The 27,709-nt window shown below is 44.1% G+C and overlaps 1 protein-coding gene across 1 annotated transcript; it reads left to right on the top strand.

Moving 5' to 3' along the window:
* Positions 1 to 205: 205 nt before the first annotated feature.
* Positions 206 to 27,709, top strand: LOC112554355 (insulin gene enhancer protein isl-1-like). Its single transcript, XM_025222100.1, has 4 exons — positions 206 to 629; positions 9,839 to 10,122; positions 21,113 to 21,304; positions 23,156 to 27,709. Exons 1-4 carry the CDS (start codon positions 206 to 208, stop codon positions 23,321 to 23,323), a joined length of 1,068 nt encoding a protein of 355 aa, XP_025077885.1. The 3' UTR covers positions 23,324 to 27,709.

The following is a 27,709-nucleotide window of genomic DNA, read 5'->3' as shown; positions in this document are numbered from 1 at the left end:
AAACATTTAAAAACACTCGATTCAAAACGAGACTAAATATGCACGCACTCACCCAATTTTTTTTTCTTTCTAAAACGCAGGTTATCACACTCACACATACACACACACACGAACGAATGTACATGCGTATATATATATTTTCTTTATTCATATATATATACACGTAGGTCCAAACTATAGAAGTTGTGAAAAGCCAGCCACCGCCATGACACTCACTTCCTGTCTGCGTGTTTGCAGGTTGTTCGGCATCAAGTGCCCGCAGTGCTTCCAGGCCGTCGGCAAGAACGACGTGGTGATGCGCGTGCGTAACAAGATCTTCCACCAGGAGTGCTTCCGGTGTGTCGTGTGCCAGAGCGAACTCAAGCCCGGGGACGAGTTCGCGCTGAGAGACGAGAACCTCTTGTACTGCAAACGAGACAATGAAAGTCTGGAGCGGGACACGCCCCCCTCGTGCCATGACCTGGGCAGTCCCGGCAGCGCCTGCAGTGGCGGGGGCGCCCACTACGGCAACAACAATAACAGCAACATTGTGAACAATAACAACAACAACAGTAGTGTAAACAATAACAACACCATCAGTGGAAGTAAAGATGGCAAAGAGAGCGAAGGGAAGCGAGGAACAGGAGCAGGTAAGAATAGTTTTTTGTTTTGTTTTTCTCCAGCATTTCTCGTCCAGATGGTTGTTGGGGCAGGTGGGAAGGTGGAAAAAGATGAAGCATACTGGACGGTCTGACAGTTTTATGCCCAATTACTTGGCTGAATTTTGAATGTGTGAGTGTCTTGCCGTCGATGAGCTGCAAGGCAACTGACCAATGGTTGCCATCGAGTTCGGTCACGTGACAGGATCGCGAGAATAAATGAGAATGAGAGAGAACAGCGCGAGAATACAAGCTGCGCATGTTTGGCCAGATGTCACGTGGCAGTTTATCGAATCTGGGTGGATGGCAAGAAAATAAACGAGAGCTTGCCGTGTGCGGGGTGCGCGTTGCGTAAGACACGAAATCCTACCCAGTCACAGCAGGCAGAAAGAGAAATAGAGACGATAGACAGAGAAAGACAGAGAAAGAGAGACTCATTCAGCAGAAGGTTTCCCACTCCTAATCAGCTGCCTCCATTTTACCAAATCGAGAAGTCTGAACAAATTTATTTTGTAATAAGCTTAATCGTCAGCTTCCATCCGAAGTCCAATTATTTCTTTGAGCTCGCTTGGTTTTTCTTTCCTTTTTTCTTTTTTTTTTGTTTTTTTTTTTTTTTTTCGCTCACATGTGATCATGTCTGTGCTTGTGCGCGAGGGTGAGCGAGGAAAATACTATGAGCTTGATTCAAGGGCTCGTCGTCGTCTTGTGAAAGTTCAAGAGTCGGAGTCATGAGTGAAGTCGAGAGACTGTCGAGGGAGTACACTGAAGGATAATATAAAGTATATTATCGTTACCACTGTGAACGCGCAGCAGGCTTACCTCCCCTTGCCAAGGCCCAGCACTGCGCCTCCATCACAGCGTGACGGAACGGTCATCATCAAAGCGTCGATCGCTGAAGAAAAATAAAAGAGATAAAAGAAATTTGGTTATATCTATAGCTATTCTAGATTCTGGGCAACTAGTCATGCGGCACCCGCTCCTGCTTCGCTCGGCTGCTTCGTTGCCTGCTTCGTTTACATCTAGTGACGCAAAGCGACCCTTCTTTCATCTGTCCTCCCGTCTGTCGTTTCTTGTCCCTCAATCTTCTTTCCCTTCCCCTCACCGCATATCTTTGTCAGTCATCGTGTTTGTCAGCTTTGCTGTGAACAAGTTCTGTCACCCGCCGCTCCCCCCATCACCCAGGAGGAGGTGTGAATTCAGGAACGTTCAGGTTTATTGAAAGAAAAAATTAAGTTTCATTTTGCACCTAATGACTCCAGCTCTGTGTTAGGCTAAAGGTGAGCAGGTGTCTCCAGAGAAAAGGTGAGGCAGTGCCGAGGGGTTAGTGACTTGTATCTCGCGCCTGGCTACTGGGTGGGTAGTAGTGTCTGTGTGTGTTGATGACAGTTGCTGCTGGAGGTGGTGAGATGAGGTGTTGTGATGATGATGATGATGATGATGATGTCGCACCCCCGCCCCAAACACACACCACTTTCTGTTTTTATCCTCTTTCAATGCGTTTGTTCACGCGCGCACGTGTACTGGTGACGTGCCTCTCCCTCCCTCGTGAGCATCAGTTGCTGCTGCTGTTGCTGTCGGTCAGACCGCAGGCGGCGTCCAGTTGAAGGTGCGAGCACCGGTCCTGTGTTACACCGAGGCCCCGAGTGTTTGCCGCTGTTTATTTCCGCTCTCCCAATTTGTTCGTCTCTGTTTACGCTCGTGGGGCACACGAGACCGATGTTTTGTTTTTGTTGCTTTGCTGATCGCCGCTTGTCAGCAGTTGGCGGTTATCGTATCCCTACAATCGCGACTGGCATCATGTCTTGGAGACGAAGTCTGGCACCGGAAAGTAGGAAGAGAGAGAGAAAGAAAGAGAGAGCACGCGCAGTACAGGGTGGGGTGCGTGAGAGGTTTAAAATCCGGGTACATGGCATTTCATTACAGTTTTGGGTCTTCGACAGTGTATTTTAAATGACCGTTATTTGTATAAATATTTGTTGAAATAAGAATGGCGGCGTAATGATCAAACGTTTGTCCTTTCATTGAATTACAAGCTGGTAAGATTTCGAGATGTGTGTAATACAAGTAGAAATCCTTATATTAATTGTTTACCTGTTGACATCTTTACTGTGAACTGCCTTTTAACGCATTCTAATCATCTGATTTCCTGTTTTTTTTTTTGTCTTAATTGAAAATAAATACCTGATAGTCCTTAGAATACGACTGAGTCGTTTATAAAACTCAGATAAGATATTTTTCTTGGAACATATTAATTATGCAGTAATTAATGCAAATTAAATTAATCACCCATAAATGTACAAATTGTTTACAATGAGACGTAAATACAGAAACCCTGTGTTCACATTTCTAATTTCACATTTCAACTCATCACATAATTTCAGAAATAGTCTTTAAAAATGATAGGTACTACCAGAATTTCAATATTCAATGATGATGTTACGATATAAATCGGTATTTACTTGAATAAATGAGAGCAACACAAAAATTTTGTATTTTTAATGCGAAGAAATATTTTCTTTCTAGGCTGGATGTGTTTGGTTTATTTATTGTGTAAATATTCCACTGAATATTCTGTGTAACGTTTGGTATAAACAGGTGCGAAATAAAATCGTGCCGTGCGCGAGTCAGCGGGAGGGTAGGGAGGTTGGCAGGGGACAGGGGTGGCGAGGGGAGGGAGGGCATCCGTTGTTCAGAGCAAACGAAACGAAGCAGCAAGTGTGCAGAGCGCTCTCTGTCGCCCCACGGCGGCTGCAGCCAGGCAGGTGTGGCTGAACGCTGCGTCAACTTGCCGCGCCGTGCGGCACGTGCAGCGTGCGGCTGCTTGCAGCACTGGCGTCCGCACACACGTCCACCCTCTCTCTGGTCCCCCCAGTTAGCCAGGAGTCGGGCCGTCACGCCCCAATGGTCGTTCATCATCGCAATATTCGTTCTATTCCTTTTCTCCACCCTGTCACAGTTACTGCACGCACGCACGCACGCACGCACACACACTGACTTGTCTCTTTTTAGTGATGTCACAATTAGCATTTTTTCTCGATCCCCCTCTTCATCATCATCATCATCATCATCATCATCATCATCATCATTTAGACTGTCCAACTTCCTGTCAGATACCTACGATGCTCATCTCCTCCGTTCTTCGCTCGTAACTTTGCCGATTTGCACCTGTACACAGACAACAACGTCAGCAGCCAGCAGACAAGTTGCTGGCGAGGGTCGTAAGGTCGTTCGGTGTCGTGCACCGTGCAAACAAGACAATGATGCTTGTAGGGAAGGTGCCAAAAGAAAAAGTTCTAACAACCAATTACATCGCGGAAACTGATGAGTGGAGCAAGCAAATACAGCAAGAGACGGCGGTGGTGGTGGTGGTGGTAGTGGTGGTGGTGATGGTGATGGTGGCGGCGGCGAGCGGCGTGATAATGGCAGGGCGTGCCGTTAGAGTAACGCCGAGCTATTGAACAGCCGGAGGGACCTAAGCGCCTTCTTTATTTCTGGGTGATGGTGAATGGAAGGGCAAGAGTTGGCTGCACTTAAGCTGAGAGGTCAAGTTGACGACAGAGAGTAGATGGATAAGGTTAAATTAGAATCGTCGTCAATAATCGTCTAATCCACTCTCTCTCTCTCTCCCCTCCTCCATTTTCTGGCATCCTGAAAGGTTTCCCAGTCCTAGCCAAGCATCTGGTATGTTCGAGGGCTTGCTAAGATGTATTGTACTCGATGTTTCTTAATATTAAACGATGACATTTTATTCAATAAAAACCTTTTACACATATTAATGAGCTGCTGGGACAGTACAGAAAAGGTATGTGTAGTGATGAAAAGATGTCACGAACAAGGTATATTCGAATTTGCTTTGCTATTCTTTGCCTTTGTGATCTCCCCCTACTCCCCCCACCCATACCCACCCACCCTGGTCTTTCCTATCTTGCTCTCTCTCTTCCTGCACTTGCGCGTGTTTCGTCGGTTTCTTATTACTTCATCCGCCTGGCGCGTGCCCAGGGTGAGCATGCAGCGCACGTGCCTGCTGTATTGTCAGCACGAGCCCCAGTGTGGAGGATTGTTGTAGTTGCTGTCTACCTCCAGGCTTGCACTCGTTTGTCGCTACATTGTGCCCACAGGCACACCCGATGAAGACAGGCCGGTGTGTGTGTTTTCTATTAAATAATGGTAAGAACTGGCACCCAAGACCCAGTGAAGGTTGGGGCAGTGGAATGGAAAAGAAGATATGAAAATATCTCTCTTCTCTCTCTCTCTCACACATATTCAAGAGATGAAGAGATTGATATATTACCTGTGTGCACGCATGTGCGTGCTGGATGAGTGGTCGGAAAAACGAATAAACATGGCAACACTTTTTTTTTTGTCTTTTTTTCTCCGTCCTTTATTTACTCTTTTATTTCCCGTGTTGCATTCGTCAAAATGGTGGCCCGAAAGACTCGCCCGCGGCAGTATTTTGTCATTAGCCAGCGGCATACAATGATGAGGACACGCGACTCAAAGAGGCGGAAACACAAGCCCGGGGTAGCCCCCCTTGCGAGTTACCGACCAAACAGATTAATGTAGCGATAGAGGAGCGCAGGAATGGCAGCAACAAACACGAGTCCAGACCAAGAAAACACAACAGGCGTAGTGCCGGCCTCCGAGGGGACGCAGCACGGAGTGCAGGCCTCGTCCCGGGAGGAACAGCAAATGCCACATTCGATACAGCGGTGTGCGGCGGAAAAACAAGTGCCGTGCGCACCATGCCAGTAGCCCGGATGATGAAATGGACGATAGGGTCACGTGAGCTGCAATACGTATTCGCGCGAGATGTGGGAAGAAGCAGACAGAAAGAGGTGCTCATGTGGCTCCAGCGCTTTGGTGTTTGTCCTAACTTTCCACGATTTCTGATACAACTTTTGCTGCTGATGCTGCTGAACTGACAAACACCTGCTTAAAGTCCTCCATGTCAGCCATCTTTTTTTTCTCCAAATGACAGATGCCAGGAAAAGTAAATTATAAAATGTGACGTAGGCAGCCGTCTTTTATTATTTACATCGACGTTGTCAACGGTGTTATCTTCGCCCTTGTCAAATTATATCATACCCACAGTTTGAGCACAAATTTCACAAAGGATGATTGTTATCTTGTCGTTAATTGATGAGGGAGGGAATCAACGTATATCACCGCCCCCTTCCACTTATCCTTCTCTCCCACACTCCGGCTACCGACGACATCAAAATATCAAACCTCTGTTGCACACGACACCTAACGATGACACCTCTGCACACGACACTTAAAAGTATCGCCCATCATGACGATCTTCATAGTCGAGTCCCCTCCGGCAGCTTCTGCTCTCGTCTTTCTTGTCGACTACTTTCTTTTACGGAAGTGTTTGCCGGAAACGCTTGGAGTTAAGTTTCTTTGTAAGTGCTTCCGGGGTCTTAGTGCTTGGGAAAAAGGTAGAAGCTGTAATAGGTACTTGTATGTGTGTGTGTCCGTGAGTGCGTGCGATTCGAAAGAGATGATGGAAGGAGGCAACAAAACTAGAACAAGGACATGTTCGGGTGAGAGACAGTTAAAAGCGGATTGTGAGAGTTACCACACCTTGCGACAAGGTCTGCTCGACAGGCAAGACCTGAGCTCTTAGAGAGCGCTAGGACTGTTCCCACCTCCTGCGATCAAGAGTTCTTCGAACTTTTCTTTCTTGTTTTTTTTCTTTTTTGTTTGTTTTTTTGTTTGTTTTTGTTTTTGTTTTTTGTTATGGCATGATGAAGACAGCACCGCAGGCGTCCATCTTTCTCTCTGTCGTCTTCCCTCCATTTGCCAAGCGATAGGCCGGCACCTTCTTTCCAGACAGAAGATTGAAGAACACTGCTGGAAATAATAGAGGTTGAGGTTCTTTCTCCTCCAGTTTTTTTTTTTTTTTTCAATAGAATGATCGTGGCTTTGTGTGCACACATATATATTTTTTTCCACTCTTAACTTACCTGGCTATATTCATTTTTACCTTAAAATATTGGACCATATTTTCCTAGTATACAGTACAGTGTTTCAACACATGCCAACATACGCATGTGATAGCGACTGCGGTCAAAGAAATTAAGATAAAAAATGATAAAGCGCGTGTGTAGTAGATGTAGAAACATGAAAATGTGTAAGTCCAGTGACAAATGCATCAGCGCAACATGACTTGGTACAAGGCCGTATCATGGTGTACAGACGAGTGTGTTGACAGAGGCCATCCATACCCAGTCGGGCTGGGCAGGCCGTGGTCCTCTGGGGACACTGAGTGATTTAGTGGCGGGCAGACGTAAGCGGCGGCGAGAGGGTAGACGACGCAGACTGACATTTCACCTGCAAATGCTAAAAGCCAAACGACTATCCATCAGCATGCAGAAGCCCATCTCCTACACTCCCCCTTCCTCTTACCTCCCTTTCTCTGTCCGTCATCACCAGCAGGTCTGGCAACAACGGATAGACAGACCGGCCTTTTATTGTGCAAACAGTCAGCGTGCATGTGTGTGTGCATGCATGTGCAAACACCACCGGTAGTCTACCCTCTTCCCTTTCACCTCCTTCTCCACTTCAACACGTCAGATGGTGACGCGCAGGCACACACGCTGTGACGTCTGCAACCATTTACTGGCCAAAAGGGTTTTGCGGACCTCGCTGACGGTTTGCACGTGCAGCGCGTAATCGACTCACGGAGGTCTGTCTGCTCGCCGACGTTATAGTTCGCGCCGGTGCTGGCTGGAGATCCCTCCCGCTCGGAGGAGGCCGCCTGGTCCTCGTTACAACTTTAGTGGGGCGTACGTGTTGAGGCTTAATCGTGCAAGCAATATCACTTTTTATGCCGGCGTAAGCAGGACCAGCCGGGGAGACGCAAGCCCTTTGCCAGCCAGACCTTGAATGTTATCGTATTGGCACTGATTAGTAACTTCTTTCCAGATGAATGACGACTGGTGAGGTCTGACCTTCTCAGTCACTTCTTCACTCCATACACATCTTTCTTTCTTTCAGCATTTGTGTTTGGGTGAATATTATTCCTTTACAAGGATAGTTTATCAGTAAAATGTAGTCAGTGTGACGTGTGCATTGTGATTCGAAATTAATGTCACTTTGAAAGTTTATTTATTCTCTTTTGAACAATCCATCTACCCGGAACTGATGGAAATAAGCTGTTTAAGCACTCGTCGAACGCTCGCGACAGAAAGTGTAGAGGCCATCGACATTAACGGTCGTTCACAACACGTTCCAGCATGTCGATGACGTCATCTGGGGAACCGAACCTGACGTAGGGATGACGTGATTAGAATGTCCGTAGTAACCTCTGTTCTCGCTCATAAATCCTCTGTGTGTGTGAGTGTGTTCGCTGGCAACTAGTGTCATAAGCAGGTTTTCACACACAAAAAGAAAGAAGTCTGCCGTCGATTGTTGCTGCCTCATTGGTCAGATTCTGATGGCGGCTCGTGACACGACACGGACAGATGGCGCCGTTGTTCCTGAGGCTCCCACCCGCCGCCGCCTGGTTGATGACTTCGGCCTCGACCACGTCACGCGTGCAGCCACCCATCCACCCCAAACCTCTCCCCCTCCCTGCGGCAACCTGGCACGCGTGACGAAGTCGTGACGCTTTCGGCGAACTTCTCGGTCTGCGTCGCCGCTCGGGCTGCAAAGAGTGAAGGATGTCACGAGTCGGAGAAGTCGCGTGATGAACGCCGCAGTGTTGCGGCTGCAGAGGCTGGGACCTACTTGGCTTGACCCCTGCGCACTGACCAGGTGCCGAGCGGTCGAGCGGTTCGCGATTTGTTTTTGTTTTGTTTATGAGTTTGTATAGCGAAGGTTGTGTGGATTACGGCGGAGAGAGAGGAGGGAGGGAGGGAGAGAGGCCATGTTGTTTGTGGGGATGGGGGAGGGATGGACAAATGTGGGGACCGTGCGTGAGACTGAGGAAGGTACTGACATGACATTTCATCTTGTCATCTGTCCTCTAGTCCTCATTCAACCCTCAGTGGCCAAAAGAAAAAAAAATATCTTTAGATCGGTTTTGACGATTTCTGAGTTCCTTTGCATCCTTTTGCTCAGCGTTAGTAAGAAACACATACACACACACACGGGCGGACGGAGGAAGAATGGAAGGGTGAAGAGTGTTTTGATTGTTTTACCGAAAGCAACTTGAAAACATAAATTGAAGAGCAGTGCAAACCCAAACGATAATGATCTAGGTAAAATTTCGAGTCTTGGCGCACCAGCGGGTCCACTCTGGACTAAGTGCTGATCTGTTATCGATCCCATGGCCCACTCAGCTCAGAGGTGATTGAACCCTTCCCCGTCTCTCCTCACTCAAAAGTCTGCCGAGAGTTGGCCGAGATTTTCCCCTCAGTGACGTCAGGCCGAGATCTTCCCTGTACCTCTGAGACCTCTGGTGGCACAATGCGGAGAGATTCTGCTTTTTTGGCACCGTGCTCGCCGTCTCAGCGGAAAGTGTTTCCTAAGTGATCGAGTCTTCTGCCGTCTGTGACTGACACCCTGTAGCTTTCCAGTCTGCTGGCTGCCATTCTGGGTTCTGAAGAACCTAACTAGTAGATAAGCAGATAGGTCTGTACTCCCATTTGCTAGACCACAGACAGAACAGCTCCTCAACCTCAGGGAAATGCGGAAAATAAATGTTACCTTGACAACCACAGTTTGATCGCGACAATAAACCTCTCCTCGCATAAACTGCTGCACTTCCTATTGTAAATACACCGTCCACGAAGTTGTATTATGGATAGGGTAATTGCATGTAATTTGACTTAGATAATTTTCTTCAATTCTGTCACACTTTATAAATTATTTATAGTCATTTTGGGTCGCCAAGAAATAATTCTTAACTTCATGTTAGTCATATGTTGTGTAGATCATTCAAAAATTTTCTTTCGTTGTAATGCTTGTTGAAATGTTCAGTAATGAGTTCCTTTGAGAAAACAAATCATAGGGATTTGTTTTTCATATCAATTACTTTTAAGTTTAAAAAGGATGAAATTTTTCAAAAGCAAGACCAATAGAAAAACGCTTTCTGTTGAATTTTATGATCAGTTCCTTAAAAACACAAAATTTGTATTTTAAATCATTTTCTCTGTATTATAACACCTAAAATAATTTCAAAAGTAGTATTTTAGATAAGTTACTATTTAAAAAAAAAAAATCTTATACTAACAAACCTTTCATGCTGTTAGGTCGAGAAGCGGGCGGCGGCAAGTCCCGGCCCTTACACAAGTCGGGTGACCACAAGACCACCCGAGTGCGGACCGTGTTGAACGAGAAGCAGTTGCACACCTTGCGCACCTGCTACAACGCCAACCCGCGGCCTGACGCGCTGATGAAGGAGCAGCTGACGGAGATGACGGGCCTGTCGCCGCGGGTCATCCGGGTGTGGTTCCAGAACAAGCGCTGCAAGGACAAGAAGCGGTCCATGCTGATGAAGCAGTTGCAGCAGCAGCAGGAGAAGGTGAGTGTGATGGTCTGTATCGACTTCTTCTCCAAATAATTTGTTTTGTAATTTATTTTTTAAGAAGACGCGATGTTATTGGTTGAAATATGTTTAACACTTCCTGTTATGTTTTTATGAAGTTTTTCATTTGTCACTGTGCGGTAGATAAAAATCCTAAATTGTTATTGTACCCTGTCGATGAAAATGTACAAATTATCGCATTCAGTCGACAAATTTTTGTTCATACCCATGTCAGCTTATAGATGCGTGGGATTTGCACCCAGAAAATATTTACAATTTATTTCGTTAATTAATTGCGGGGAACCTGGGGCAACTTCGCATGTTTCTTAATATATTCTTTCCGTGTTAGCTGTCCGGCTACCTGAAAAATAAATGTCTTGTCCAGTTGTCGCTGACCGTAGGCTTGAGTCCGTCGTCAGGTTATTCTCTGGGGTCACAGGGAGAGAGGTGTATGGGGTCAGTTGGTGGACTGTGCGACAACTACAACTGTTCTATCGTCAACTGGGGAGAGCGATGTTAAGGACAGCGATCAATCGATGTAATTTTATTTATAGCATTTGTGACTGGTGTAAGAAATTGTAACGATAATGCCGATCACAATATGACCTGGGATACAGATAATGGTCTAATGTATGTCCAAATTTAAGGAGATTTACATTTCTAAGAGTTATCAAACCATTTAAAATTATTAAAACGATTTATAAAATTTTATTTGACGGCACATTTTCTAACAAAGTAGCTAAATAAAATTATTGATACAGAAAAGAGAAAACGTCATGTGTCACAAAAGTAGCTAAAATCAAAAAAAGGCTTTACACTCTAACTTTTAGATAATGTCACGTGACCGCAGTTGTGATGACTATTTGATGATTCTGTTGCTGTGTCGAGATTTAAGATGGCTCTTGTTGTCTTAACACCACCTACGATGGGAAGTAGGCGTGGATTTCAAGCTCCACAGAAAGTTAAGCGGATGCCGGGTGGCGAAGACAAAGCTTTTTTCCTGCACAGTGATAAATAATCTTTTGATCATTGATCAGAGGGAGAAAACTGCGACATAATTGAACGATAAGAAAACAATAAAAACAAAAACAAATAAACAAAGAATCGGCAAAGAATACAGAACATGCTAGCAATTTTTAGAAAAAAAAGTATTGGCGTTCCCCAGACACCTTGGCTTGCAAAAAATTGCTCACAAGTGAAAGAAAACAGACGGAAACACTTCTGTTCCTCCTTAAAAATAAGCGGCATATAAATATGATTGATATGATGCTAGGGGAAGATACGGGCCGGTTTCATGGCTTATTTTCTGTCTATGAACATACACGATCTTTGATCTTTATGCTTTTGAGTTCATGTCACTGATATATCAAAGAGGATGCGAGGAGTTTGAGAAAGGTTTCACTCGGTTTACAACTGCACACTAGTCAGCACCGGACAATGAGAAAAAGTGCAGTTAACGAGTAAAAGAAATCGAGCAGAAATGCTTATGTTCCTGCTTTACAAGCGGCATATAGATATGATGGATTTGATGCTGAGGGAGGATACGGGCTGGTTGGGGAGGTAGGGGAGGAAAAGACGAAACAGATAAGAAAGGAAGATGGGATCCCCGATACCGCTGCGGGTGAACGATAGTCTGCCGTGCCATGCTGTGCTGGTGCCTCTGGCTGAGAGATTACGAATGAAAATAAATGGGCCAGGGCCGGGAAGGGAACTGTTAGTTCCTTTAGTCTCCTTCTTGTTCTCAGATTAAATTTGTGTTTTCGGGGTAAGGGTGGAGGGTGTACGCAAATGAAAGGAGAGAATGCGAAACCTCAAAATCTGCGCCGCGTCCAGACTTTGACAGGTGGACCGGAATGAGAAATTGATGCTTTTGAGAACAGCTCGAAATGAAGATTAAATAAACGTGTAATTGAAAATAATGCGGAGGACGAGTATAACCGTGAGTACGGTGATAAGGGTTACTCATGGCAGATGACTGGGGGAAGAATGTCTGTAACTGCAGCATCCTATATACACCGCATCGTCCCTCCCTCTGCCTCTCTTACAAAATAAACATTTGTTTATTTCTATTTTTGTATTTTTTATGATCTACATCTTTTGTTAGTACTATGATATCGACAACCACCCAGCAGTTCGATTTACCCGGTTTACACTAACCTAGACAGAGACAGATGATCGGCAATCAAGCTCAACAATTATGTAGTCTTCGTGTACTTTCAAAGGAAGCCGCTGGATGAGAGGTTGTTGTTGTGGGAAAGAGAGATCACTTCCTAAACATAGAATGTCCCCTCCAACCGTTGATTAGTTAAGATGAAACGCTTTTCACACGCGGCGCGTGCACTTGTCGAGTGTCACAATGACTTATTGTAGTCTTATAAAAATGAATTCACTCTAGGGGAAAAAAATGCACAGATATCAAACATCAGAAGCAAAAATATAATTTTATTTGTCTTTGAGTCGGTCGTAAAATCCGTTAACGCAAAATAATGCACCAAAGCTTACAAAAATAACCGTATTCGTAAAATAAAATTTAAAAGATTTTTTTTTCATTTCAGAAACCATTTTATTACCTCCGAATTAAAGAAAAAAAAGTTAACCGTCCACAAAATCTTTTTTTTTAATTTATTCGCCTTCTAGACACAAATTTTCCGAGCTGTTCTCTCCTGAAATTTGAGAAGTACAGTCCCCGAGGGTGGGAATGTTTTTTTCCTCCAAATGATTGATGGATCGGCGAGCAAAACCACCAGACCGCTTGAAGGCGTGATATTAAGTTTGGTGGCCGACGCCAAGCCAAGATAGCCTGTAATCAACTCAAATTTTCTGACGACACACGCAAAAGGCCTAGCAGAACAATTTTCTTGGGCTCCAAAATCGTGTTTATGAGACACCGCACTGGGAGGGGGAGTCCCCTCACTTCGCACGCAAAATGGCGGGAAGCCGAAGTTTGGCAGGAAGCGCGTGTCACCGGCAAACAATTAGACCCAATCAGCGGCACAATTCCCTGCCACGAGCAAGAGGAGAGGTCAGTTCAGCAGGATGGACGATGAGGAAGAGAAGGTGGATGAAGAGCAAAAAAGAAAAAAAAATTAGGAAGGAGAAAATGACCACCTCCCATCCCTTCGCGCAATAATTTAAAAACAAATATTATTGGAAACGGATGAGGATAAAAATGTAGATTCTCATTCTTTTCCTCTTCTCATTCTCAAGACGATGGTAAGATAGAGTGACAAAATGTCTTGGTTATGAAAGAGAGTTTAAGTTTTTCTGTCATTCAGTTTTTGTTTCCTTCAGTGTGAAACTAGTGCATGCGAAGAAAGTTTAGAAAAATAATTTCAGTAATACGCTCACACACTCTCTCTCTCTCGTACACAGCACACATCTGACTCCCTATTCAATATTTACACGTGTACTATTTGTACTGGCATACATTTAAAATTATGTATGTGGTATAAATACATCTTCATATACATATATACGGGTATCTGCGTGCTTGTGAGTGAGGACTTGTTTATCTGAGATGAAAGCAAAATATTTACTGGTGTAGCGATTTTAAAATATTGTCAGGAGGACTGGTAATGGTTTAAAAAAATAATAGCGAGAAAGAGACAGAAAATTTTCCACCCGTGAGATCTTATGATGGTTTGCTGTTGAATGCAGTGTGGAGAAGAGTTAGCAACAAGATAGAATAAAGCAGAGAAAGGAAAGCGGACAGATTACAATATTCTGGACCAAGAGGAGGGACATATCTACACCATACTGGCTGGATGGGTGGTGAGTGGGTGAGTGGGGAGAAAGGGGTAAGGGTCGGTGGCCACAAGCCTCAGGAGCTGGTAAGAGCTTACAGTTTGCAGAGGTGGGAACTACAGCAGAAAAGACAGACGAGTACAAGGTGCAAACCCTAAAACCTCAGGAAACGAACCGTGGGCATTTGGTAAGATTGCTTGTCTGTGTTCCCTGGCCTAGCATCCGGTTCGGCGGCCCAAAAGCTGGTCCATTGTGTAGGAAAATTATGCTGTCCTCCTTCGCTCATTTTCCTCAATTCTGGTGTTCGCTCGCTCCAGATTGTGGGGTGCGTTCCGGCGCATTCGCGTCGAGGGGCCGAACGGAAGAGACCTCTCGGCCCGTGCTGTCTTCTAATTATTGTGCTGAACGTCCAGACTCTTCTAAAACTGTGTTATTGATAAGACGGGCTTTTTTCTTCTTTGTTTGGATGACTTTTGGTTCTTCAATTCGAATGCAGTACATTAGGAGGACTCTTTTCAGAAGGTGGATTTCAAGAAAGAGGGGGAGAGAGAGAGAAGACAGGGGACAAGGAAAGTGATCTTACGGGCGACAGAAACAATGACAGGACTGTCTTTGATGGATGGGAAGGGGAAGAGTGAGTGAGAGAGATAGAAAATCTTTTCCTGCTGGTGTGCCAGCACGACTCACACACTTTGGTTGAATCTTTTAAAAGGGGAGATTAATGTGAAATCTGTTTACAATTTTATGTATTTGATGTGTTAACATTTTCCAAACAGCCACATATTCAATGATGTGTATTCAGTTTAGAAGTATCCTTCGTGGAAGATGAAGATTAGTTACAAGGATTTTCTCGAAGTTTTTAGGTCTAACTGTAACTAATTTTCACACATTCTTCACTTCTTGGCGGTCTGACGGCGCCATGTCATCAATACAGTGAAGATTGGCTGTTCTGGGTTCAGATCTCGTCTCGGGCACGTTCTTCTTTCTCTGCACATGAGACCTGTTTATAGGGCTGATAAAGCCTTAGTTGCTGGCTAAACACCATTACCCCTATCCCACCCTTAATGTAAAACTTCTTCCTCTCCCCAACATCCCTCCTATACACACATCTCATGCTTTCATCATTTTCTTGGGTTTAAGATTTGATTTCTAAGGTCTCCACCATACTGCGTGTTAATTCCGGACTGGCGAGCTCTGTGACTGATCTGCATAACTAGCCCACGTCTTCCTCTCGCCCTCGTTCACGAATGCACGAGACTTGTGCGTGATCGCGCTGAGAAATCTCGAGGTGACGCCAAAGGAAAAAGCTTGCACCCAAAACGAATTATTTGTGTCGCTCACTTTGCACGCACTTACCCAAACATTTCTTGCTCAGTCGCACACGCAGTGCCCATCGCGCATGCGTAGACAGTCTCGCGCTTGTTCGCTCTTATTTCTCCCTCGCCATCTCTTTTTCTTTCTCTCACTCGCGGCACTTTCACCAGTCGAACCCAGCTCTAAACGGCCGTCTTAACAGGACACATATGGACAAATATTTGACCGAGTTTTACATTAAGTTTATAGAAAAAAGTTATCAAAAAATAGTCAAACCTTTATTTATATTTGTTTTTTAGCAACAGTTTTTAACCATGTTAATTCTGCTTTCTTGGTTTTTAAATTCAGATTTGTTTTGTTGATATTATGCTTCAATTTCCCTCAACTTATGATAACAAAGTCAAAGAACTTAAGGATATCAAGTGTCAAGTGTCTTTTAAACACAACCAAGGGAAAGAATCGAGGCGAATACGGAAGTAATATGAAGAACGGATGAAAAAATTAATAAACAGTGAGAAATATTACAGGTTGGCGCCCATGTGTGACAAAACCTTTAAATTTAGCAAACTCCTTGCCAAGTGTCACTTCTGCTGTATCAACCTCTTCATCCAATGTCACCTTTTCTGTCTGCGTGTGCGCGCGCGTGTGTGTGCGCACTGTTGTCCCCTCGCCACACCTAACGGAGTTGTCATTGAGGAGCACGGCTGATTACACGGCAATAAGCATCGCGCGAGAGCGTGTTGATGATTCTTTCAACTCGAGTTAATTTGATGTAAATTTGCTCGGTGATTAGTGGAGGGGAGATTTTTAATTTCCTTTGCCGTCGCAGGATTTGGCGTCACGCCAAGGCTGCCGGCGCGTCCCAGCAGGAAATGAAGGAGCGCGCCATATTGGATTTTGTCCTTTCCAGGCGTAATTAAAAGCAAATTGTTGCGAGGAAGCCCAGTGTCGCGCGCGGCCGTTTCTAGACTGACATCCCACCTCCAGCTTGGTCTCAAGGTTTTCGGCAAAACCAAAAGCAAAAGGAAGACAATGGCGTTTGACTGGTGCCAGTCGCCAGAAGCTGCTGAATACCGCTCACTCCTTCTGAATGGGTCAGGGGAGTTGGGGGAGGTGTTGGCGCTGAAAGCAACGGACGGCCTTGATCGGCAGTTTCCGGAACTGTTCGCCCAAAGGCTCGGCTGCCTTTCAATTCAACTCGTCACTCGGGAGGCCTTCCTTCTAGCCTTCACGGAGTCGGATATTTCGGTTCTGGTTTCGAGGCACCATTCGGCCTCCGTCCACACCACCTCTACACTTTTGACAGTGTTTCGATGTTTTAGATCATTTCAAACGGCGCCATTTTTACCTCAACGATAAATTACAGGCAGAGGAGTGTGTGTGTAGTTGTGGGAATTTTCTCTCAGGAGTCTTAAAAGCGTCTATCACGTCTCACCCCTCCATATTTCTAACCTGTAGATTTTTTCCCACCTGCTTTTATTTACAAATGTCTTTCTTTCGTACCTGCCTAGACGAGTAGACCATTGGATGCTAGATTGTGTGAAATACAAATAACTGTGCGAAGACGAGGTCGCTTTACTGTCTCTTCAACCAGGTTTCCATCTCCATCCATACCGTGCACCACCCTCCCCTAATCTCCATGCCCATTTCTGGCTTCCCTCTTCGCCTATTTCTCTCTCAGCATTTTTCCTTTCCCTTCGTCCAGCCGACTACCCAAAGCTTTTCGCAATTCCTCCATTTTCTTCGCATTTCCTGTCCTTGTTTTTCTAGTTTGATTTTTTTCATTTCCTCCGTTCTGCTGGCCGCACCAGAGCCGAAGCCTTGTCCATTTATGGCTCCAACCAAGCGCTCAATTAATCTGTCATAAGAAAACAGTTTGCTCATTGTACGCTGCCGACAAAAGCGTTTTCTCCGTGTCCCGTAATTTTTGTCCCTTCTTTTTTAATCGCTCTCTAGCGGGTTGCTTGAATAGACTGAATTAATAATCATTGGAACTGGACGCACCGCCACAGAGAGCTGCAGGCCCTCACTGCGCATGCGTGGTGGAAGGCGGTGGGTGGTTTGCGGATAGCAGACGCAGCACGAGCTGTAACAGGGAGAGGTAGCTCTGATGTATGCGACCTGTTGCTTATGATCTTCTTTAATTAAAGTTGATTTCACCAATAGTACCAATAGATTCACAGTAATCTCTCACTAACATTTTTTTGAGAAAGGATTTTAAAGCTGGGTTATTATTATTATTTTATTTTATTTTCCTTCTATGTTTGACCGAAAAAGTAAAAGTCTTCACGGAGCATGAAAATAATAATTAATAGCTAATAAATACAGCGATCATGAGGGAATAGCGGTTTTTCAGCAAATAATAACAATTCGAGTATACTCCAGCTCCGCGCATGCGCTGTAATCACACCACCCCTCCATACACACACATACCCCCAAACACACACACACAAAATTTACGATTTTTAATCCATGATTATTTTTTTTCCTCGCTCTATCAGCCTGTTTCATGCTTGATTTGACTATTTAGGAGTATAGAGAGCGCGTGCAGATACCACAATAAATGATAAAAATACTTTTATTGTAGCTAATGTTAGTGCAACCCAATTAAATAAAATTCACATTAAAATAGTTGTATGGAGCTGTTATAGAATAATTTTGTCGTAACTCATGATCACAATTTTTAAGAGGAGATTAGAAGTAACAATACTTGTGTTTGTGTGGAGGTGTGTGAGTGAACTGACGATAAGGCAAAGATTTAGTACAGAACTTTAAAAAAGACTGGTTGGACTATTGTTTGTCTTTCTTCTTATATTTAATTAATTTATTTTATTCCTCTTGTTAGTTTTTCTTGCTTGCACATGCAAAACGTAGTGGTCTCGCTTGGTGTGATGTTATAAGGGTAGATAACTCTCACGTCGACAGCCAGGCAAGGTCCGGATTAGTTCAATCATCATTAAAAGAAATTAGCGTTTGATTAGAGAGGCACCCGATATTCTCACGGGGACCGGAGGGTAAGAATGGGACGTGGATCTGCACGAGAGGGGCGCATGGAAACAGAGACCCGGATCGAGTTACTCCGCCTGCGCGTCGAGCCGCTCGCTCACCTTCTCGAGGACGAGGGAACGCACGTAAATTCGCGATTTCCAGTGCATGTGCACCATGGTTCTACCTCTAGGGGGGAGCCCTCCACGGAGGACACGCAGGGAGACAGGCAAGCCGACGTGCACTGTCCTATTCTCAGCGCCAGTCGCTTCCCCTTCTGGTCGTTCTCCTCCAAACAAGGCTCTGTCCCTCTCGGCACACCCGGACCCGCCTATACCCCTAATCCGGGATCCGAACGCCCGCCCCTTCCGACCAGCCTTCCCCTCGGGTAGATTCGGAGAACCCGCCATCAAGGGGCGATAATTGCGTGCATGGAGCGACGCTCCTGATAAGGATCTGCGCGCGCATCTGGTCTGGATGCGGTTCTTCCCCCTGCTGTCACTCTGGCAGGATTATCGGCCCTCTGTTCTCTGTTACACCGTTGTTGGACTGTGATTTCGCATCCTTTGTCCTGGAAATGATCATCCTCATTCGCTGCCAGTCAGACCTGATGACACCCTGGCGAGTCCCCGTTGCCCAGGCCCAGCTGTCCCGGCGCTGTAGGTATTTATTATTGTCAATCCTTATGTATTATTGTCGACGCCTTATCGCAAGGCTGGGCCACCATGTTCTCAGCCCAGGTCATGTCGTGGTTTGTTCGCACGACTGGTGGGCAGTGAGGTTTGGGCAGACATGAAGCAGCAGACGACGAGATGACTACATGGATGAGAGTTTATTATATGTAAGAGTAAAGAATGGACAGTGTAGGAGACACCGTCGATCTGTTCGACACAGACGTTTGGCATTGAAATCATTAGCTGCCGTCAGACACCCTTTGTCAAGAACGAGCAACAGTCACACAAGATTACAATGAATTCAATATAACAAATGACCAATTCATTAAAATGGACTATTTCATGGTTTCTCTCATTCGTGCCGGAAGTCAAATGAGTTTTCTTTTACAAACGCTCTCAATAGGTCTCACATCACTCCCCAGCACCCATTTTACTGTTATCAACCGTGGTAATATCCGGGTACTTGAATGTAGTTCATACTCTTTGTCTCGGTTAGGTAGATCATTCAACAACACATGATGGTTGACCCGTAAAACAGGATCACATGTCTGTCGATTTTTACTACTCAACACCCAAGTAAACCTCAGTCTAATGAAGGATCAACACGAGCGAAAAATATCAGCAAGTTATTTGCTCTTTTGTTTAGGCTTATTTATTGATTATTGGTCAATATATGTATATATTGCAAGCTTTATACAAAGCAAATAGAATAAATAGTTGTTTTTTCAACAAGCCCAACATGTGTTTTGCCAACAGTAGTCCATGGGCTCTAGTCTCCGATGGTCTTTGTCTTCTTGAAGAGTGGTTGGCGATAAGCCGAGTTGATTGGTCCAGATTGAAGCCGAAGGGGCGCCGCTGACAGATAACTGTCATAAAGAAGGATCTCGTAATCAGGCCATCTGCTCGACCTCGGGTAGAATCGACCCTGAAATGCGAGGCATAGAGGTGCTAGCATTGCCAGTTAATCGGTTAGCACGATACTGAGATCTTGTGACTACTGGCAGATGCTGGCTGGCTGGCTGGCTGCTCCTGGAATCACTGAAGACCTGTCATAATGGTGCTCTACTCATTGTGTTAATTATCGTGACACCAGCAGATGGAGTCAGGATTTAGGAACCTTTACATATAATTATTCATAAGGCATGCTTGAATGTGCTACAATATTGTATGGAATAGTGATAGAGTAAAAAAAAAAAAAGGGGGGTTACCTATTTGGATCCTCATTTTCAAATTAGTTTATTTTGGTATGAACAAAGTAAACCCAAACATTATCTTGTCGGTTGGACATTTATTAGTAGAGAAGTAGCCTGATGTTCAGTACAGCATTCATTGCAAGCCTAGAGAATCCTGGACCGAACCCATCTTGGTGTTGAAAACCGCAGGGGCCGGTTGCAGATTGACACAAGCGCCAGCAGACATTGAACTCACAGGGGTCGTGACCTTTCTTCGTCTTGTCCTTATTGTCCAGTGTGACTGAGAGATTTAAGTACCCACCCGTATTATACTTTTTAAAAAATACATAAATATTTTTTTCAGATTTTAGTTTCTCTATGCTCTCTTTAGAAGGTATGTCGGAGGGTTTGTAGAAGGAGCGCAGGAATGAATAAAGGACCGGGGTTGCAGCGTGTTGAAAGTGTTGTCTACCCAGGCAGACACGAGGAGGCAAGGGAGGAGTTGACGGGAGAAAGAAGGGAGGAAACGGACTCACTATCAGAACATGAGGGCTCCCTGGGGTTTAATCTGACATTTGACTATGACTCGTGGCGTTAGCGAGCTGATGTGGGGAGGGGGACCTGACGGGTGGGAGAGGGGGACCACGGTTATGCCTGTGTTGACTCGATAGGAGATAAGTGGTTCTAACGTTGCCGTATCAGTTCTGTTAGAACAAATCAGTCGGCAGATAAACTGGAGATGGCCCAGTCTGTGCGAATAATGAAGTGTTGAAAAATAGAAAAGCTGTTTGAGAGTCTTCTGTCGACTGGGTGTTTGATGCTGCAGAATTGGTTGGATAAAATGGTTTGCAATTCTCAAACCAATTTGGGTGTGCGTGTGTTACAGAAATATTTACTGATTTATTTAAGGCTGTAATTGATAAAAGATCATGAACCAAACATCTCCATATTTAGGTCCATTTTTTAAAATATTTTATTTACCTTTGTTTTAAATAGAAATGGCCACTCAATGAAATATTCGGTTTTAATGACTTGCAGTTTTGTTACAGTTGTGTTTTACAACAAAAAATTTTAATGCAGTTTTTTCTTTGTCTTTGTTTTTCCCCTTAGCAGAGCGGACAGCTTCAACGACCGTTGAACGGCGTTCCCATGGTGGCGTCATCACCAGTGCGTCACGAGGGTCCACCCGGTCTGCAAGCCAACCCAGTGGAAGTGCAGAGCTACCAGACGCCGTGGAAGGCCCTCAGCGAGTTCGCCATGCAGGGCGACCTCGACCACCAGCATCCTCCCTTCCAGCAACTGGTGAGCAGATTCTTGCCCCCTCAAGATGAGGACGACGCTGTGGTGTACATGGAGGACAGGGGATGATGACGTGTGAGCGTTAGATGTAGACGGCGGCTAGAAGTCGACGTCATGTCGGCTTGGTGGTTATCTGGGGGAATTCTGGGAGAGAGCGGGAGGGAGGGTGGTTGTGAAAGACGATCACATCACGTGACTGGAGTAATTGTTCTGTGGACAACTGGTTGTCGTGCAACAACGAAACGCGAGAGGGGCGGGGATGAGGGTGGGATGGTGTAAGTGCTAAAACTATGCTTGGATGATCAGATATTGTACTCGATGTCCATAACTTTGAAAAAAAGAAAATTAAAACGAACAAAACCAAAAAGGATTCTTGTTGGTGAATATCTCATCTGGGTGTCTCAATCGCTTTCAATGGGTTGCATAACCAGAACCAAAAACACCAAAAAGTGTGTAAACACCTTCCAGCAAAAATAAATAAATAAAACAAAATAATTGCTGGATTTTATTATTATTTCGGGGTTTAGGGAGTTTTGAAGGGCAGGGGATGGGATCACGATTATAATTTAAGGTCTGTGCTCCAACTACAACATGGGATGAAAAGTGAAACTTTCGTCTTCACTGAACCCGACGTGTAGAAAGCCTTGGGGAGATGATGATGGACAGAATGGTGTGATTGATACCTTCACATTCCTGGATACCTGCGTCAGTGTTTTCTTGTTTGTGCCGTTTGGTGATGACACTTTCCTTGGTTGAACCTTCAGTAAGTCAACACTCGTCAGTAAATCTCTGCTTCCTTCGCCTTTTGATGTCATCTGACTTTGAGGACGATGGCGAGGCTTGGCCTTCCTTCTTGACGGTGTGACTGGTTGCGCTGACCGCGGCTGGTGTGGCGAACTTCTCACACGCATGCGCAATGGTAATCGGACTTCTAACTTCAGCTCCCTGCTTTCCGATGTCATTACTGCCTTTTCGTCGCATTTCGTTAACAGCCGAATACTTTTGTTGAATTTAATTCCACCGAGACTCGTTTGTAAGAGAACCCTTAAATCCATTCAGTCATTTATTGTCCTCGATATTAGGCTTTCGTAATTTCTCTCGTATACTGACCTTTTGTTTTCAATTTTGTTTCTATTTACAAATCCCTGTTCCCAGATTAAATACAAGTCTGATGTATCGGAATATTTATTTTTCCTTTTAGTTCCCACCTATGTGTGTGGATCATGTCTCATGAAAATCGCCAATTTACCGATAACAAAAATTGTTTCCTTTACTTGTTTCCCATTCTGAAGTAATAGCTTTAGAAGTCCGATCACCAAATTTATTTATTTACGATTTGTAAATTTATTGCTTCTGCTGTTATTCCTCGTATGACTAGATATTTTAAAGTGTGTATGGTGGAACACAGTTTTAAATAGCATTATTATTTTTACTTCTGAGTGTTTTTAAGTTTTCTTTTTACTTCGTTACCCATTTGAGTTTGTCTTGTCTTTGACATTATTTATAAATGTCTTCTGCCTTTTACCTGATTAAACTATATAGGTCTTGAAAAGTTCGGAGGTCTATGTATTTGGTATTTTATTCGATTTGTATTAATTTGCTTCGGTTTAGACATCTGTTAATTGTTTCAATAAAACAATGGTAAAATGCGACATTACTATGTCTCAAATTGGCAAAAGAGAAACAAGATAGGAACGTGAAATATACCGAAAATAAATGTTCCTCAGATTTGTTTTTTTAGCATTTTGTTAGAGAGGTGCGCTGTCTTTTTTTCCAATTACTAATAGCCATGTCCTTCTATACCGCTCTACTACATCGCATTTATTCTCTTCTTCTCTGTTGCACTTGTTGTAGATGAACACGTTCGAACATTTGGACCCAGGATGCAACGGGTCCCCGCAGCACAGTGAGATCATGCTGCAGCACGGGTACCACCACCTACCCCACGACGACATGCCCAACTCTGTGGGCTCCGACTTCCCCACCACCCCGTCGGAGCTGTCCAGCCCCATGTCGCAATGACGCTTGCTCGCAGAGCCCTGCCAGGACGGCGCCACCAGGGACTGCCGAGTGCTGATGGCTTGGAACTGAGGAGACAACCGTGCACTGGTCTCGACCCTTGTCCTCGCCAGTTCCTTGGACCCGATGTGGCCATCTCCCCACGACAGCACAATGATTCCGAACCTCGAACGGAACTTCATCTCCATCTGTTGTGTTGTTGGGGGAATCGGCGACTTCGAAGGCGATAGAGAAAGACATCCACCCTCCATCTCCCTTCTTTTATCTCTGGCGCCAAACTTCAGAACTGGCAGTGCTCCGCGAAGCAAGAATCCGGTACGGTGACGTGTGCGTGCGCACCTCTCTGGCACCCGAGGACCTGAGTTGCTGACGTCACTCCACCCTGAGTTTCTTGGACAGATCGAGGATCGTAGATGCGCAGGAGAGACAAAAGTCACTGAAGACGAGTGTTAAAGAAATGTTTAGAGGACATATTCATCAGCAAGATTCTCTCTCGATCCTCGAGATTCCCATGTCTGTTCTGCCGTTACCTGACAGCAAAGGTATGACGACACCAAGTTCTCTGTCACGGTTTGCTCATGCTAAGTGGGAGGAACTGTAAGAGACTCGCATGAAAGAGAAGCGAATTCTTCGATTATTCGAGGAAGAATCTTGTTTGGACACGTGGCAGCACACTGCAATACCTTCTTCTTTAAGTAGAGACAGGATCTTCAGACATTCTTTTCGAGAGGGACTTTTATTATTATTAGTAGTAGTACAGAGGGGTGGGGTGGAGTGAGCTAAATCATGTGAGACTTCATAACAGGTGCAACAGTGCGTGGATAATCGTTGTGACTTGTGGGAAGGAAGGTCGCAGCTCTCAGGTGAACAGGTTTTATTTCTTGATTGGAAAGGACTTCACACGTCTGGAGAGAATCCAGGCCACGTTCCACACCTTGAATACAAGTGGAGTTGCGGATGAGTGTCCCGTCGATTTTTTTTTTCTTTTCTTTTTTTTTTCTTGTGGCAGAAACATCCCGGCAAAGAGTTGTGTTTGGAGAAAAAAAAATTACTACATTCGCCGTGACGGAAATGTTTAAAAATCTCGAGAGTATCTGGCTGGCTTTGGAACTTATTTTGTGTTTTCATGACATTTTCACAGCTGATCTGTGGATTCAGAAGAACCTGCTGTAGCAGGCGAACCTTATCGGATTTACCGAAATAAAATTTTTAAAAGTGACACGGAGATTCTCGTGTGAGTTTGTGATGCGACGTGAAGTGAAGCACGTCCTCGCTCCATCTGCAGTCTGTCAGGTTTTACGGACGCTGCACATCCACAAACAGTGATTTCACAAACAAACTCCTGGAGCAATGACAGCCTCTTGGCTGACTGCTATGGCAACAGCACCAGCAAGCTGACAGTTTGTGTTCTATGAATACTTTTTTTTTTGAAGAGAGCTGTCGTATTTTTTGTGTTTGTTTGTTTGTTTGTTTTCTTTATCCCTTATCCCCCTTTCTGTTTCGTGGTGTTGTCAGTCTGCCTTATCTAAAGATCCACTGAAGCCATGTTGTGATTGTGTCAAGTGTAAATTTACGATGGGCAACAGTGCGTCTTACCATTGCAAGGTTAGGGTGGGCATCTTGATAACCTCGACCTTTCTTCTCCCGTGAACACACCCCTTTCTGCTGGGTGTTCTTCGCTCATCTTGTTCGTCAGGACACCTCCAAAAGAGCACACAAATGATTCTATTTTCCCCCAAATCGCAAAACTACCAGTAGCATGTGCTTTGGTGCGAAGGTTGCCATGCTCCGAAGTGGAAAATGCGCGTTTCGTAAACCTCAGACGTTTGCTGAAAACGTTTGTCTGAAAGCGAACGGTGTCCGCAGATTGTGAGAATAACAAGACCTTAGTTTTACTCTCAGGTATTCCCTATCCCCGACATTTTCACCTTCTTAAAGAGAAGCACGATTTTCAGCCTCCCCCGCCACCTTCCTGTGTACCCCTTGTCACTCGCCAATCCACCCCACTCCACCCCACTCCACCCCATTATCCTCATGCGTTCTTCTGTGCGTTTGTGCGCTAGAGTGTAAAAGAACTCGTCTATCTAGAATCATCTAAAGCATTTCCGAGGCAAGACAACACCAGTGTAGGTAACGGAAGGAAAGAGCAGAGAAAATGAATTGCTTCCGTGTTTGTATACGTGTCCTTCATTCGTACGGAGAGTGAAAAATTGAAAGAAAGAAAGAAAACAAATGAATGAAAAAAGACGGAAGAGTAGAAGAAAGAACGAAAAAGAGATAAAGTACTTAAATGGGATTTAAAAAATAATAATGCGACACTGGTTTTGTGAAATGTTTCAAACAGCACCGCTAATAAGTATTTATAAAGTTAAAGCAGGCATATCATAAATTTTCTTTGTTAATTAATTGCTAGGATTGACTAACTGCCGTAGTCGTCTATCCTCAAGTCCACACACCTCTCTAACATGCAGTGAGATGTGGAATTAGGGATGGGGAAGGAGGAACTACTCCGATAAATAAACTGTTTAATGTGTTGGGTCATCTGATTTCAAGAGTATGTAAGTCATCTGCACGCAAAATATTTCTTGATATATACACATTAAGTCAAGTAGAAACTATTCTGAGTTCGTCAACAAACAAACAAACAAACATTTTCAGCCACCTCTAGTAAAACTTGTCAAAAGTTTGCTTTTAACAGTTCAGTTTGCTGCCAAGAGTTTAGTGCCCACCCCACAAGTTCCCAGTGTTTATTTTTCCGGGTGGGTGGATGTTAATCGTCTGTCAGTGGCAAAAAAATCTGGTACGGCGTGCATGGAAACAAACAAACAAACAAACAAACAAACAAACAAACAAACAAACAAACAAAAAAGTCCAATCTCTCTAGACCTCTCTTTGCGTGCTGTGTTACATCAGTAATGCTGTTTGATCTGTTTCTACATGTATGTTTATGCTAATTTAGTTTCATTATTTGTTTTTTTTTTAAATTTCAATTGCTGCCCTTTATCCTCTTAGGGATTCTTTTTCAGATTGGAAAGTACTAGATAGGGGTGAAAATGTTTCATCGGGGTAAATTTTTGGGTGATAAGAAACTTTTCACGATTATTTAGTTTCTATTGTGAAGATAGCGAAACGATTGTCACAGTTTTGAAGTTGTTAAAAACAAAATGAACATCAAGACTTTCATCGATAAAACGTCACTTGTTGGTTTTTTTTTCAAAGCTTTTAGTTTATACAATTTTTCTCTGTTTCACAATATTATGAATTTTCGGTAGATATCAAATCATCAATACGTGTTTTTTTTTAATTTGAAAAATTATAGGAAAATATTTCATTAAATTTGTTTAAATAATTTTAAATATGCTGATATTATTTTAAAATATTTAAAAGCGAAAAGGTTGAAATTTTTAACCAGAAAAAAGTATAATAGCTAATACTTTACTGATACATTAACATGTATAAGGATTTTGACCACTCTTCTACTTTTTCCGAATAGAGCTGTGCTATTGTTAATGAAATATTAGTTCTTATCATCTTCTTTAGCCGATACCTCACCCTTTCCTTTTTTATAAGCAGTTGAGGTTTTCAATAATTGTTTGATAGTTTGAATGAAATATTGTCTGCAAACAGCAGCAAACCGTTGAGCTGAGAAAGGATGAAGCACCTCCTTGCCCCTCCCAGCCCCACCCCCTCAAAAGAAATGACTAATGGGTGGAGGGGAGGGTGTGTTGAGTGTGAGTGGTGGTCCTTGTAGTGTCTCTATGATTGAAAACTTCATTGCCATTGTCTCCCTCCCGCGTCTGTTCCTCGTCCAGAGGTGGACGTGCACCGGATGACCAGGACGAGCCCAGGGGAGACATGCTGATCATATTTACTTAAATATGTTCACTTACTGTTCACTGTGTACAGAACGGCAACTTTGTGAGTGTGGGGATGCATAATAATGTCAATTAATATAATCTCCGCGGCGTTCTAATTTGTGAAAACAAGCTATGTGAAATGTTTGAACACCTGTAAATACCTGTCTTACTATCTGAGTCCGAAAGTGGCGATTTATTCTGTACTTTCTTGTCGTAATTTCTGTTAATTTAATTAAATACATCACATTGTCATGGGATTTCTTCTGCTCACCTCTGTTATTATCTCCCTTTACTTTTTCTTTGCTGCTGTAGTGAACAAATAATTTAAGTAATCTTTTGACTGTCAACACTGCAGGTTAAAATAAAAATAAAGAAATAAATTGTTGTGCGGACTGAAGACTAGTGTCTTTGTCTCACCACTGCACCTCACTCTAGGTCTTAAGTTCATTTTCTTGCTGACATCATCCGTGTCTCCTTGCAATGTCTGGTTTTGTTCTCCGTTTAAGTTATGCAAATAAAGAATGGAATTCGA

This window comes from Pomacea canaliculata, linkage group LG13, assembly GCF_003073045.1.
Source record: "Pomacea canaliculata isolate SZHN2017 linkage group LG13, ASM307304v1, whole genome shotgun sequence".
Classification (NCBI taxonomy): Eukaryota; Metazoa; Mollusca; class Gastropoda; order Architaenioglossa; family Ampullariidae; genus Pomacea; species Pomacea canaliculata.
The sequence above is the reverse complement of the archived record's forward strand: the minus strand, read 5'-3'. Positions and strand labels throughout refer to the sequence as shown.